At 46.7% G+C, this 15,898-nt stretch overlaps 1 protein-coding gene across 1 annotated transcript in view; it reads left to right on the forward strand.

Annotated features, from left to right (window-relative positions):
* The first annotated feature begins 3,478 nt into the window (after positions 1-3,478).
* Positions 3,479-15,898, forward strand: part of LOC119967994 (zinc finger protein 850-like) — a 46,465-nt gene continuing 34,045 nt past the window's right edge. The window contains exons 1-2 of the mRNA XM_038801095.1: positions 3,479-5,046; positions 7,575-7,704. Of these exons, the coding sequence (XP_038657023.1) occupies positions 4,007-5,046; positions 7,575-7,704 (1,170 nt within the window). The 5' untranslated portion in view covers positions 3,479-4,006. The remainder of the gene's footprint in view (positions 5,047-7,574; positions 7,705-15,898) is intronic.

A 15,898-nucleotide genomic window follows, 5' to 3' on the forward strand; every position in this document is an offset into this window, starting at 1 on the left:
AAAAAATGGAAAATGCGGAAAAACTCCATGTCTCGATGGACCTGTGGAGATAGAAACAGTTGTGATATGACTCCATTGGAAACCTTTAGGATATTCAGCCAGCAATCTAAAACCCTCCCTCTCTTCTTCGCTAATTCCAAAGAGTCATATTGGGTTCAACACTTTAACTCGGTTTCTCTCTCCAGAGTTGCTGCCAGGCAAGATGAGCTCTTGCATTATTTACTTTTCATACAATATTTTAAAAAGTCTTTCACAGGAGTGGGTGATGCTCGCACAACCAGCGTTTCTTCCTCATTCCCAATTGTCCTCGAGAAGGTGATGAATTAATTGCCTCCCTGAACCGCTACAGTCCATATGGAGTAGGTGTACCCACAGTGCTGTTCGGGTGTGTGTTTCAGGATTTTGACCCAGTCGCAGCTGAGGAACTGTAATATAGTTCCAAGACGGGTTGGTGTGCAGTTTAGAGGGAAATTTGCAAGGGTATCTGCTGCCCTTGTCCTTCCAGGTTTCAAAGGTTGCCGTTTTGGAAGGTGCTCTTTGAAAATGTTTGGTGACTTGCTGCAGTTCATGGAGGGTGCACTCTGCTACTGCTATGGGTTGGTGGAGGAGTGAAAAATTAAGGCAGGCTGTTATAAAAAAAAGCATTATGTGTATGTATCTTAAGTGTGATTGCTTTCTCCCTGTGCCTCCTGTCCGAAAGCAGCTCCGACCTCCATCCCCTGTCCCTGAGCAGCTCCAGGCTCCACACCCCTGTCCCAGAGCAGCTCCAGCCTCCACGCCCTGTCCCTGAGCAGCTCCAGCCTCCACCCCCTTTCCCAGAGCAGCTCCAGCTTCCACCCCCCCGTCCCAGAGCAGCTCCAGCCTCCACCCCCCAGCCTCCACCAACCCCGTGTCCCAGAGCAGCTTCAGCCACCACCACTCTCTCTCTCCCAGAGCAGCTCCAGCCACCACCACCCCCTCTCCCAGAGCAGCTCAAGCAACCACCACCCCCTGTCCCAGAGCAGCTCCAGCCTCCACCCCTGTCCCAGAGCAGCTCCAGCCTCCACACCCCCCCTCCCAGAGAAGCTCCAGCCTCCACCCCCCACTGTGCCAGAGCAGCTCCAGCCTCCACCCCCGTCCCAGAGCAGTTCTAGCCTCCACCCCCCAGCCTCCACCACACCCCTGTCCCAGAGCAGCTCCAGCCACCACCACACCCTCTCCCAGAGCAGCTCCAGCCACCACCACCCCATCCCAGAGAAGCTCAGGCCTCCACCCTCCCCTCAGTCTCCACCCCACCCAGCCTCCACCCCCCGCAGTCTCCACCCCCCCAGCCTCCAACCCCCACCCCCCAGCCTCCACCCCCCCCCCCGTCCCAGAGCAGCTCCAGCCTCCACCACCCCCCGTCCCAGAGCAGCTCCAGCCTCCACCCCCCCCCCGTCCCAGAGCAGCTCCAGCCTCCACCCCCCCCGTCCCAGAGCAGCTCGAGCCTCCACCCCCCCCTTTCCCAGAGCAGCTCCAGCCTCCACCTCCCCGTCCCAGAGCAGCTCCAGCCTCCCCCCCCCCGTCCCAGAGCAGCTCCAGCCTCCCCCCCCCCCCCGTCCCAGAGCAGCTCCAGCCTCCACCCCCCCCCCCTGTCCCAGAGCAGCTCCAGCCTCCACCCCCCCCCCCCCGTCCCAGAGCAGCTCCAGCCTCCACCACCCCCCCGTCCCAGAGCAGCTCCAGCCTCCACCCCCCCGTCCCAGAGCAGCCCCAGCCTCCACCCCCCCGGTCCCAGAGCAGCTCCAGCCTCCACCCCCCCGTGTCCCAGAGCAGCTCCAGCCTCCACCCCCCCGTCCCAGAGCAGCTCCAGCCTCCACCCCCCCTGTCCCAGAGCAGCTCCAGTCTCCACCCCCCCTGTCCCAGAGCAGCTCCAGTCTCCACCCCCCCTGTCCCAGAGCAGCTCCAGTCTCCACACCCCCTGTCCCAGAGCAGCTCCAGTCTCCACCCCCCCTGTCCCAGAGCAGCTCCAGTCTCCACCCTCCCTGTCCCAGAGCAGCTCCAGTCTCCACCCCCCCTGTCCCAGAGCAGCTCCAGTCTCCACCCCCCCTGTCCCAGAGCAGCTCGTCTCCACCCCCCCTGTCCCAGAGCAGCTCCAGTCTCCACCCCCCTGTCCCAGAGCAGCTCCAGTCTCCACCCCCCCCATCCCAGAGCAGCTCCAGTCTCCACCCCCCCTGTCCCAGAGCAGCTCCAGTCTCCACCCCCTGTCCCAGAGCAGCTCCAGTCTCCACCCCCCCTGTCCCAGAGCAGCTCCAGTCTCCCCCCCCCTGTCCCAGAGCAGCTCCAGTCTCCGCCCCCCTGTCCCAGAGCAGCTCCAGTCTCCACCCCCCTCCTGTCCTAGAGCAGCTCCAGTCTCCACCCCCCCCCCGTCCCAGAGCAGCTCCAGCCTCCACCCCCCTGTCCCAGAGCAGCTCCAGCCTCCACCCCCCCGTCCCAGAGCAGCTCCAGCCTCCACCCCCCCTGTCCCAGAGCAGCTCCAGTCTCCACCCCCCCTGTCCCAGAGCAGCTCCAGTCTCCACCCCCCCTGTCCCAGAGCAGCTCCAGTCTCCACCCCCCCTGTCCCAGAGCAGCTCCAGTCTCCACCCCCCCTGTCCCAGAGCAGCTCCAGTCTCCACCCTCCCTGTCCCAGAGCAGCTCCAGTCTCCACCCCCCCTGTCCCAGAGCAGCTCCAGTCTCCACCCCCCCCTGTCCCAGAGCAGCTCGTCTCCCCCCCCCCTGTCCCAGAGCAGCTCCAGTCTCCACCCCCCTGTCCCAGAGCAGCTCCAGTCTCCACCCCCCCGTCCCAGAGCAGCTCCAGTCTCCACCCCCCCCGTCCCAGAGCAGCTCCAGTCTCCACCCCCTGTCCCAGAGCAGCTCCAGTCTCCACCCCCCCTGTCCCAGAGCAGCTCCAGTCTCCACCCCCCTGTCCCAGAGCAGCTCCAGTCTCCACCCCCCTGTCCCAGAGCAGCTCCAGTCTCCACTCCCCTCCTGTCCTAGAGCAGCTCCAGTCTCCACCCCCCCCCCCCCCGTCCCAGAGCAGCTCCAGTCTCCACCCCCCCCCCCCGTCCCAGAGCAGCTCCAGTCTCCACCCCCCTGTCCCAGAGTAGCTCCAGTCTCCACCCCCCTGTCCCAGAGCAGCTCCAGGCTCCACCCTCCCTGTCCCAGAGCAGCTCCAGTCTCCACCCCCCCTGTCCCAGAGCAGCTCCAGTCTCCACCCCCCCCTGTCCCAGAGCAGCTCCAGTCTCCACCCCCTCCTGTCCCAGAGCAGCTCCAGCCTCCACTGCCAGTCTGTTGACTCAGCTGCTTTCACCTGGAGGCACGCCTCACAATCGGCTACAACACACCTGAGCGCCCACTAGATGTCCCGCCTCCTTACTGCACTGCCATTGGTTGGAGGAGCCACTGCTTCCACGGTCCTCCAGCTCCGCCCACCATCTCCCTATTGGGCCCTGTTTAAGTTACTCACCGCATCATCGAGCCTTCGAAATCACGTGGTCTCCGCTTCACAGCATCGCGGTCGCATCTGCTTCATGATGACCCGTTAGCCCGGTCGGACTCTCGGATTTGTATTTGATTTTCTCTCTCCACCCGCCTCTCCACCATCCTCCACCTCATTCAGTTTGGGAGAAGTAATTTTCAGTCCATGATTCGGCCTTTCAATGTTCGCCTGCCTCAGCGCGCACAGCCAGACCTGCAGTTCCAGCCAACTGAGCATGCGCGTATCCCAGCGGCAGCTCGCTTATTTAAAGGGACACGGTCCTTCTGTATTCCCTTATATTTTAAAGGGACAGGCATTTTAAGAGAGACTGATTTCAATACGAGGGACGAGACTGCGGCTTCTGCAGTAATATATAGGAAAGCCAGTAAACTGTTCTGAATTCCTCCGTCAGTTTTTAGTTATTGAAAATAGAAATTTGCATGACAGGGAAACAGCCTACAGACAAAAGGCTCAGATGAAATACCAGACTGATCTATCTGACTCATACATCAGGAGTTGAAGATTATTTGCAATATGGAAGAGAAGAACAACATTTGTAGTGTGGACAAATCGTACAGGTGTTCCATGTGTGGATGTAGATTCAAACAATCATCTGACCTGGGGAGGCACAAGTGTGACCAAACTGGAGAGAGGCCGCCGTGTAAGTGTGGGGACTGTGAGAAAAGATTCAGTCACCCATCTGAGCTGGAAACTCATCGATGCAGTCACATCAAGGTGAGGCCATTCACCTGCCCCGAGTGTGGGAAGGGATTTTCTCTGTCATCAACCTTGCTGAGACACCAGCGAGTTCACACTGGAGAGAGACCATTTACCTGCTCTGTGTGTGGGAAGGGATTTACTCAGTCATCCGACCTGCTAACACACCAGCGAGTTCACACTGGTGAGAAACCATTTGCCTGCTCTGTGTGTGAGGAGAGATTTACTCATGCCTCCAATCTACTGACACACCAGCGAATTCACACTGGAGAGAATCCTTTCACCTGCTCAGTCTGTGGGAAGGGATTTACTCAAGCCTCCAATATGTTGAGACATCAACGAGTTCACACTGGGGAGAGGCCATTCACTTGCTTCATTTGTGAAAAGGGATTTGCTGAGTCTGCAAGCCTGTTGGCACACCAGCGGGTTCACACTGGTGAGAGACCATTCACCTGCTCCATGTGTGGGAAGGGATTCACTCTGTCTTCAACCTTGTTGCGACACCAGCGAGTTCACACTGGGGAGAAACCGTTCATCTGCTCTGTGTGTGGGAAGGGTTTTAATCAGTCAACGGACCTGCTGGCACACCAGCGAGTTCACACCGGTGAGAGACCGTTCACCTGCTCTGTGTGTGGGAAGGGATTTGCGCAAGCTTCCAATTTACTCAGCCACCGGCGGGTTCACACTGGGGAGAATCCATTCACCTGCTCAGTGTGTGGAAAGGGATTCACGCAACGCTCCAACCTGGTGAGCCACCAGCGCGTTCACACTGGGGAAAAGCCTTTCTCCTGCTCCATGTGTGGAAAGGGATTCAGTCGATCATCCTATCTTGTGAAGCACCAGCAAGTTCATAACTGACAGCATTGCTCCAATTCTGCAGGTACTCACTTGATTCAATATTACTGGGAAAAGAGACATGCTGCTACAACTTTTCATCCAGCACTCCTCAGTACAGTTGCAAGAATGCCAAATTTCAAAGGGAACAATTTATACTGCATCAGAAAAGGAGCTTATGGTTAAAAAGTGAACTCTGATTGTTTGAGGGGTGGAAGATTACCTAGGAACTATTATCCCTCATACTGTTGTTTACTTCAAAAATGGCACAATGGCTGGACATATTCCTTCTGCCTGTAGAGGACAGATACCTAGTTATGAATACATGTAGCATCTAACAAGTGTGAAGTGAGCCACATTTGAGCCTGTCTGATGATGTGAAATTGGTTGTTGGTGTAATTCTTAAGATTGGTCAGCAAGTGTTGTTGAATCACGGAATCCAATCTAATGGCCTGGTTGATCATAAGCTGGCTGAGAAAGGTCAGTAACTACCCATTGCGAGCAGGCAAAGGGACATGCAGTTTGATATGATCCAGCAATCATTGGGGTGTACAGCCTGCAGACCTGACATCACAGTGGCATTGAAACTCGTATCACTTTGCTCAGATGTGTTGTAGTCAGTACATATTTTTGGCTTGAAGGCAACAGAAGTGAGTGGAAAATACCACTTGTGTTGTTACCACACAGCAGCAGCACTAAAACGTGGAAACCCACACCTTTCCCACATTATACTCCATCTGCCAAGTTTACCCCTCTCACCTATCCTATCTATATCCCTTTGCAAACTTTTTCTCGCCTGCCCACAACTTCCTTTCCTACCTATCTTTGTATCAGCAACAAATTTGGCTTAAATGCAGTCAGTCCCTTCAGCCAAGTTATAATTGAGGCCCCCAACAATAATCCCTGTGCCATTCCACTACAGTTTTCCAACCTGAAAATGACTATTTATCCCAACTCTTCTCCATGCATGCTACTTTATTACCCCAACATCGGTGTGTAGTAACATTTTATGTGGAACCTTTTAGAACATCTTTTGAAAATCCAAACACATTGCATCGACTGGTTTTCCTTCAACTATGCCACTTGTTAATCCTCAGAGCACTCTCATAAATTTGTTGATCACTATTTTCCTTTCACAAAACAATGTATGTTAATGAATTCCAGCATTTTCCCAATGACCAATGTTAGGTTAACTTTTTTCTGTCTCTCTCTTCAATATCAATGTTACATTTACAATTTGCTAAGGCCTCTCCAAAATCAACGATTACAACCAATGCATCCACTTTAAGACCCTGAGATGCAGTCCACCAGATTAAGGAAAGGTGTAATCTCTTCATTCCATTAGTTTCCCTAGTAGTTTTTCTCTAGTGATTGTGATCAATTTAAGTTCCTTCCTCCCTTTAACCCCTCGAAATTCTGTAATTTTTGGGGTGCTTTTTGTATATTTAACCATACAAAATATTTGTTCTTAAAAGTGTTTGTCTTTTGTTGGCAGTCTTATGTTGCACCTCAAACTTGCTGCAGAAAAAACATTCAAACTCTTAAATTATTGCACAACAATCTCTTTTATTGTACCTTACCAAGGTACTCCAAAAGTATCAAAACATCACTATATAGGGTATCAGAAACTGTTACGTATTGAGCACAGTTGGCTGGACAGTAATTTGTGATGCAGAAAAGGCCAACAGCGCTGGTTCAAATCCCGTACAGGCTGAGATTATTCATGATGGCCCAGCCTTCTCAACCTTTCCCCTCAGGTTTAAATCACCACCTTGAACCTCCGGTTAAATCACCTCAAAGGGGAAAGCAGCCTATGGTCATCTGGGACTATGGCGACTTTATTTACTTCACACATTATTTCACAAAAATTCTGTTCTATAAAAGCTATTAAAATTCACAGTCCAGGACCCAGGGCACGGCTTCTTATGATGGTTATTCCTCCAGGTTATTGCTTCAGAAGTCTCTTTGTCTCTCCTTTAATATAGATCTTACCGGACAACACCAATTGATCCTGTAGACATGAAGGCTCAGAGTTATGACTTAGGGTCATTTTTCTCACAGGAGCACGACACACAGGGGGTCTGTGTTCAATTATTGGCTGTCCAAGGCATAATAATAACCATTGTCCAGTCAGCTCCTGTTCTCAGTCCCTGGCTGTACATCTGTTCTTCACTGCAGATCCCCACTGTTTATGCTGCTTATGCTGATAGTTATCCTTTTTAACCATCAGGCTTTGCTGGTGTCTTTAAAAACACCCATCAGACTACAGTTTCCCTCCCCACCCCCCTTGATCCATTAAGCGTTCGCAAATTGGATCATAATTATACCTGCCTACTTTCCGAGTATGCCTTCGACTCTAAGCCATGTCGCAATTTCAGTATCATTTTAACACTAGTTTCTTATTAACAGATACCAAAATGATTACGATAATCATAATGTGTAAAGCAATTCTTATTCACGAATATATTTGTACGTTTGTGCCCCCAATTCTAAATATCATCCCATAAGCTAGTTTCTTTTCTCATCTCAATCTCTTTCCTGGTGTCTCTAGCTTGCTGGATAACATCTACATATGTCTGAAGGGTTTTAGTTCATTGTTGTTTAATCCATTGCAGATTTTCTGGGATAAATCCATTATTAGTACCTATTCTGGCCAGAATTTGGGTTTTAGGCAAAAAATGGTAACGTTGATGCAGCCTCCTACACTTACCCAGTCCCCATTGGAAATCAGAGATCTCTCAAAGCTTTGCCTCGTCTCTGTATTCAGACCTGAATCCAACTACTATTCCAACACAATATTTATTCTTTTCATGCAGAAGTCAAACATTCTATATGATCCAAGACATGAACGTATTTTATTTGTTTATTTAATCTCTTTGTCACAACTATCATTGTCAACCTAAATTCTCAGTAGTCATAGGTCAAACTTCTTTGTCTCCACTAGCATACACAAGCTATGTCCCCTTAAAGTTTAAATAACTTAGTGCAGGTAAAAAGTAACTTGAACAAATTTTAAACCACCTTAACAAATAGTAGAGGAAACCCCTCCATTATCTCATCATTGTTCTTCATATTTCTTTGTTCATGATCTGCGTGCATTCTGTATTTTATTCCTCTTCTAAGGTTTTGACTTTCATTCCACAACCCCACATGACTACTAACTTTATCGACTCTCTCTAGATTTAACACCAGTTCTCCACCTACAGATCACTTTTCTCATGAACACGTAAGAGTCCTTATCCTTTTACAAAAAGTCATTAATTCCAATTAAGTAAAAAAGTAAAGTCATCATAGTCCCAGATGACCATAGGCTACTTTCCCCTTTCATGGGGAGAGCTGACTGGTGGTGATTTAACCTGAGGATCACCCCACCCCAAATGAGGGGCAAGGTTGAGAAGGCGGAGCCTTCATGAATAACTTCCAGCCGGTACGGGAATTGAACCCATGCTGTTGGCCTTTCTCTGCATCACAAACCAGCTGTAAAACTAAGCCCCAAACTAAGTTTTTGGAATTAAAGCAACAGATTTTACATCTTCGCATATGCATTACCTTCGATAATATTTACTCATTATAGGTAACTCTAAAAACATAAAGATTATTGTTTTAATAAAATTATCCCAGCTTCAAATAGTGACATCATAAACTGAGAATATCTATGTTCGAATAGCAAAAAACATTATTTTTCCTTGACCATTTTTTCATTAACTTTTATTTGTCAAAGATTAAAATCTGTTTGTCCCCTTAAACCTTTAGGTAACTTTCCCTCTTATAAGAGTTGTTATTCCACGCATTCAATTTATTCAATCAATTAAATATCAAGAACAATTACATCAGGAATGGAAGAACCAAATTATCAAAAACAGTAGTGCTTACAATTGCTATGGAAATTACGTCAAACTAATTATATAAACAATTTAGCTCAAGAGGTAACTCGTTTGAATGAGTTAACCATCTTTTTTACAAAAGGCAAAGCCTTTAGTCCCCAGTGATCACTGTGTTATAATAAACAGTCTTGAAGCTGCCAGACTTGCTTGTTTTCTGTGACCTCTGATCCATCTATTTTAAAACAAAAGCACAAAGCTACACTTGATTTGGAGCCAAATGAGTTAATTTGGTCTGGATGTATTGTGTCAATTTCGCGGTCAGAAAATTAGATGTGTAATGAACTGAGCAGAAAATAGTGAAATCCCTGTCTGTTTGGGAAAACAGAACAAATGTTTTCAAATATAATGACATCATCACTGCCACTTAAAAGAAAAGGAGCTCACGGTCTCCTGAATCAAAGAGCACCATCCTTTTATCCCACAATTTTGAATGACATGTCCCTAGGATTATTCCGAACTTAAACTGCCCATTTCCAAATTCCAGTTTATAATACCTTGATTTTTTTTTAATTGTCCATTTTCTTGCAGAAAATTCTATTGAAAGTGACTTCCAAAATGTTGATCATTATTACTCTCTCATATACATCTGTATCTTGAGCAGTGATTGTAGCCAGTAATCAAGATTAAGGAGTTTCAAACATTTATCTTATTTCAAATTGCACTTTTAATCAAATTCACAGCTCCCATTTGATTTTAAACTTGGTATTGAAGCTACTATTGCAAAATCATCAGTTTGGGAAATAACACATTAAAGCTAGCAATACAACAAAGAAAATGCATACAAGTTATTTATTAAACACACACTCATATATTCATGGAAGCTTCCATATTCACACTTCGCCACAATATTTTGCTTTAATTAAATCTTAACAATTAAACCTGAAGTAAAAATAGACAATTCAAAGAAAACAAAGGAAATGGACTAAGACACTGGTCTTCTTTCTTCAAAAACTGCAATTAAAACTCAAAGGAAAAGGTAAATTTGCAAGAGTTATAGGTAAAAGTAAGTTCAACACTCTTTGCACTCATGTAAGTGGGGAGGATTGAGGTTTTCCATTGCACAAGGATCGCCACTCTCCTGCAAGAACAAAGCAATTGCTTTGACAGCACTTCTATCATTTTGTGAATGTGAATCTAATTCACTTGTTTCTCAGTCCGGAAGAAACAATCTCGAACACGTCCGTACTTCAGAATATTCTTTATTGCGATCGGAGCTGCTCTCTAGGTATTCCAAAGAACCACCTCTCTGAGAGTGCCAAAGTCTTGCTCAAAGCACCTTTCCTTTATATGTTTTTTTAAGGGGTTGTCTCTTACATTCACTTGAGCTGGCCCCAATACAGATTACAGCTTGTTTTCATCAAATGTTTAGTACATGACATGATTAATTTGTTATTGTCATATATTTTCAATACATAATCTTACAGACATTGAGATAGACATTTTGCGGTTATCTAGTGGCACAAAAGCGTATAGCAATTTTAGCAAAACACCAGGTGTCCAGCCATGATTTATAAATGGCTCTTACATTGGTTATCACAATAATTCCAATACATGATTTTACAAACCTTGAAGTTATCTATTGGCATATGATAATGTAGCAGCTCTAGCCTAACTAGTAGCTTAATTGGTAAATGGTAGTTATAATTGCAAGCGGCCTCCATCTTTCATATCTCATCATCCGGCCATCCGCCTTGTTTCTCAAGGTTGTGTGGCTTATAGTCACACTCCCTTACCTTGAACATCCTGCAATGGCTTCAATAATATATTCTTACATATTCGTTTAATTTGTGATGTCCCACCTGGTTCTTTCTGTTTCTGGCTATTAACCCTTACTTCACATACTTCCCTGCTTCACATTCTCACTCCCCCCCTTTGATCATTCCATGATCACACAGCCCTCAGAAACTTATCCTTGAGAGTCTGAAGAATGCCTCCGGGAACTCTAGCTCTACATCCTCATACACATTCTCGGCACGTACTAAGTCCTGCGGGTCTAATGGGGAAAGCCGCTGCATCATCTGTGGCATCACAGAAGCACCTAAACGATTACAAAAGCATTTAACACAGGTTATAATAATACACAGCAAAATGCAAAAAGCGATAAAGATAATAAATCCATGAAACAGATAGGTGGTCCAGGAGCTAGACCACAGCCATCCCCAGTCGTCTGAGGAGGACTGGCGGAGTCTCTCTACCCCATCCCGAATGTGGTCCACTAGGTGAGTAATGTTCTCCGAGCTATCAGGGATATAAGTACAGCACTCAGAACCCACCACAGCACATGTACCTCCCTTGCTGGCGAGGAGGTAGTCTAAAGCCATGCGGTTCTGTAAGGCAACCGTCCGAACAGCTACTAACTCTGCGCTGAGCTCACTGAGTCCTTCTGCAGTATCATTGGCCACCTGCTCCAATATATCCCGGAGCTGGGTGACTTTTTGGAGAGATCTAATACTGCCGAACTGTGGCCAAAGGACAGTAGCTATTGCCTCCCAAGGCACAATGACCCTAGTGGATCGGGCATGGGGATCGTCGGGTAGGTCTGTATAATGGGCAATACCAGGGACTACAAAGCCCATATAGCAAGAACCCGACCAATTTTCCGGCAACCAGGGATATGCTTTATGTCCGCATACAAAATAGGTATCATTGTACGAGCTCAAGTTCCCCTTGGCATCCGTCATCATGATTCTAGTCGGTTCCCCCCTCCAGGGGCCGCCACTAGTCTGGTTCTTCACTGCTGACCAATCAAAGGTGAACAAGCCCTTTTGTGTAAGATTAGTTATGGGTGGTTGCCAAATCAGGGTCTGGTTACATTGGCTATTACCTACTGGGTAGGTCCCATTGGCATGATCCTTTTTAAAACATATACTGCCTTTTGGAAATTTAGCATACTTGGGGAGGATCAGGTAGGGCGGCTGATGGGTTGCATTAAATTTTGGCCACCACCCTTGAAACCTGTTCATATTGAACCCAGCCGACTGCCAATCTATCATATCTTGTGTATCATTATCAGAATCGGTATGATTACGTCGCAAAGCCCATTCTGCAACTTCCTCGATCAAATAGGAAAGAGGGACCAAGGGAATACCCCCATGGGCATGGCTGGGAACATGCGTACATACCCAACAAGAGGAGATATTCAATTTCTTTGCATAAGTATAAGACATAAACAGGAATGAATTTGCAGTCACATGGTGTGTTGCCCGCTTCCTCCTGGTAGGCGGGTTAGTATGGATGGTCTTAGTATGGATAGTCTTATCTGCAGGAACTCGTGGCCTGCTTTTCCTTGTACATCGGTAATCCCTTTTCCTCGTACACCGGTAGTCCCACCGTAAGCGTAGCGAACGCAGGTCAGGGATCGAGGCTTCTGTTCATCTTGATGAATGGTGGTGGTGCTGTTTTCTACTGTGGTCGTCGTCTGCAAGGTCTCATCTGTGGTTTTGTTGGCAGTCATGTCCTTACGATAAAGGCGCAAAATCCTTGAGCTGGGTCTACATCGTCGGTCTCGAGCGGTCGCACACAGTAGTGTGCTAGCGAGGATCGTGAGGACAAAAGGCAGCCTCATCCTGTAGTCGAACGATCAGCCACATGTACCTAGAACTTGAAAACGAAAGTTAATAATCACGAAAACTTCACTAGCTTACAGTGGTGGGTGTGAATCCACGCATTGCATCCTTCAACTTTGACTGCCATGGGGGTGGTTAGGAGAACTTGGAACGGTCCTTCCCAACGTGGTTCCAACCCCTTCCGTGTCCAATTGCGGATCATCACATGGTCTCCCGGTTGTACAATATTGGGGCTAACTAAAGGTGGCACTTCCTCTTGCGTGGCACGTACTCGCAAGTGGAGACTCTTTAATACTTTAGTCAAGGCTATTATATAATTAGCCATTTCTGTAGTCATGTGGTGGAACTGAATGTCTCGGGATGTATGACAGTCCCAGGGGGTGCGAAGGGGTCTTCCGTACAAGATTTCAGCGGGGCTCAATCGAGTTTTTCCCGCAGGGGTGGTTCTGATCTGGAAAAGTGCAACAGGTAAAAGTTTGAGCCAGGTGGCTCCAGTCTCTGCTTGCAGCTTAGCAAGTTTGGTTTTCAAAGTCTGGTTAGCTCTTTCCACGATCCCAGCTGCCTGGGGTCTGTAGGTGCAGTGTAACTGCTGTTTAATTCCTAGTTGAGTGCAGAATTCTTTATTGATCTGTCCCACAAAGTGAGGTCCATTATCAGAGCTTAAACAATATGGAAGTCCAAATCTTGGTACAATTTCACGCATAAGAACTTTTACTACAGTTGAAGCCTTATTATCTACAGTAGGATAGGCCTCTATCCATTTACTAAACACATCAACAATCACTAATACATGCTTATAACACTGACATCTTTCCAACTCAATGTAGTCCAGTTGCAGGGTCTCAAAGGGACCCTCGGGCAATGGTGTTTTTCCCTGCTTGCAGGGGACAGCCTTCCCAGGGTTATACTGCTGACATATCAAGCAGCGATTGCTAATTCGTTGGGCTATCTCCTGCAGTCTGGGATGCCACCAGGTTTTTAACAATATATCACCTGTAGCGCGAGCACCACAGTGAGTTGCAAAGTGTACACATTCGGTCACCCAGGCTGCCAAAGCATCGGGCATACATGTCTGCCCTGCTGGGGTGACCCACAGCTTACTTTCTTTATCATATGTACATCCCAATTCTTCCCATAACTTTATATCGCTAGCAGGAGCGTCCTCCTGTAGCTGGATTACGTCAGTAATGGTCGGCATAGGCTTTTTTAGAGGGAGACTTGTCTTTTGAGCTTTTAGTCTGGCTCATCATTGTAGGTGCTACCATGGCCTTTGACTTTGAGGCTTCTTTTGCTTGGTGGTCGGCCTGCCTATTTCCTTCATCTACTGGAGTTTTTCCTTTCGTATGGTCAGTACACTTTATCACTGCTACCTTTTCTGGGAGCATAAGAGCTTGGAGTAACTGGTGTTACTAGCTGTTGATGGGGAATTGGGGTGCCAGCGGATGTTAAGAATCCTCTGTTCTTCCATAATTGTCCGAAATCATGACTCCAAAAGCATATCTGGAGTCTGTATAAATATTTACTTTTTGCCTGCTCCTAGTGCGCATGCGCGTATTAGTGCGAACAATTCTGCTTGCTGTGCTGAAAACGGAGTCTCAAATGCTGCTGATTCTACTGTCTCCCCACCCTGGTTGATTATAGCATATCCTGATAACCGCTCCCCCCTTTCACCGATGGAAGCACTTCCATCTGTGAACATGGTTAGGTCTGGGTCGTTAAGAGGGTGAAAATTCAAAACTTAAGATTTGTAAGTCCCAATTAAAATGCATCTTCAGCTGTGTGGACTGTTCATTACTTTATCAGAATTTAAAAGGCCAGAGTTCACAGGCAAACCCGCATGGGAGTGTCAAGACATCTTCTGGATTACACACAAAAGCTTGTTGAAAGGGTTAATTGTCTTGCAGAGACAAAAAGGGGCGTATAGTGGGTGGATAAATTGGAATGATGCCATTTGCATCTCTAAACTTGTTTTTAATTTTTCACTCAAATGGCTGGGAGTAAAAGTTGGAGTGCTGCCAAATTCCCGTTATCAAGTTTTTCAAGGAACACAATATGTTATTGAAACTCATGGACATATTTCATTTACCCATCTGTTGTTTATAAGTCATTCTGCAATCTCATAATTAAAACATCTGCGTTGTGAGACAGTTTCGTTTCACCCTACTGAAGACTATCTGTGTCAGGGAAGTTCCAACCCTGAACCAATGAAACACGGCTTGATCACACCTGTCACATGCACTTCAACCATCCCAACCTCCGCTGAACACCACAAAACCAATACATTCCTATTCCTACACACGTGATCTCGCACCCTGACCAAAATTCTCTGTGTATCAAAATTACCCTTCAGTGACAATGCGCAGACAACCCGAAGCTTTCAAATAATCACAGCTCGTAAAAAGTCAAGGTCTGAAGTCAAAGTCTGAATACAAAGACAGTGAATAGTTCAGAACAATGTTTAAATGCCTAAAACTCTCTCTCTCTCTCTCTCTCTCTCTGGAACTCTTGTCGCTCTTTCTCTTTATCTAACTACCCCTGCCCTTCTCTGTCTCTCCCTGACTCGCTCTCTTTCGCCCTCTCAACTTTCGCTGTCTCTATCAGTCTCTCTCTCTCTACGTAACTCTCTCTACGTAACTCTGTCTGTCTCTCTTTGTCTAAAATGGAACAAAATTAAAATACAGAACAACATTTTTCATTCTCCTTCGAAAACTTTATCTGTGTCATTCCATTTAAGTCAATTTCCACTGATTAATTTTAGAGGCATTAGCTTTTCTTAGAGATGTATATTTCTTTGTGCAGATGACCTGCTTGCTGAAATGGTTAAATTTTTGTACAGGATCAAAAGTGTTGGAGAACTTGGCATGGTGCCATCTCCGTCTACTATGTGACCTTAGACATTACCCATCCTTTCTTTCAATTTTCAATGCTCGTTATTTAACCGGTTTTTGGAAAGAGACATTACTGGATGTTTATTTTTCTTTTATTTCAAATGAGTTGAATTACTGCTGAATTTATCTGGACGGCTTGAAACGATCTGAAGTTATTCTCGACATGTATCCATTCTTAAGTTTCCAACCGTAACCTTGCACTGATCTTCCTCCCCATTTTTTCGTTCTGGGAGTGGAGGGGTTAGTCATTCTCAGATATTCCTGAACAAAACTAATTGAGTGTTTTAGCCCCTTTCTGATCTTTTGGACTTCACTTAATTTGATTTTTTTTTTTCTCCTTGAGACATTCCGGGACAGTTGTTAGCCGTAATTGTTGGCAGTTTTGTGAAGTCTTTACACTATCTTTACCCGCTTGATTGCTTTGTTTAAAGGAGTTAGAGCTCAATTCCTTTTAACCAGCCTGTCTTCCAAATGGTGTGAAGGTTGAATTTATCATTTGTGCTTCTAACTTTATTTGTCTTATCTTTACTTCTGTGT

This window comes from Scyliorhinus canicula, chromosome 6 (genome assembly GCF_902713615.1).
Source record: "Scyliorhinus canicula chromosome 6, sScyCan1.1, whole genome shotgun sequence".
NCBI lineage: Eukaryota > Metazoa > Chordata > Chondrichthyes > Carcharhiniformes > Scyliorhinidae > Scyliorhinus > Scyliorhinus canicula.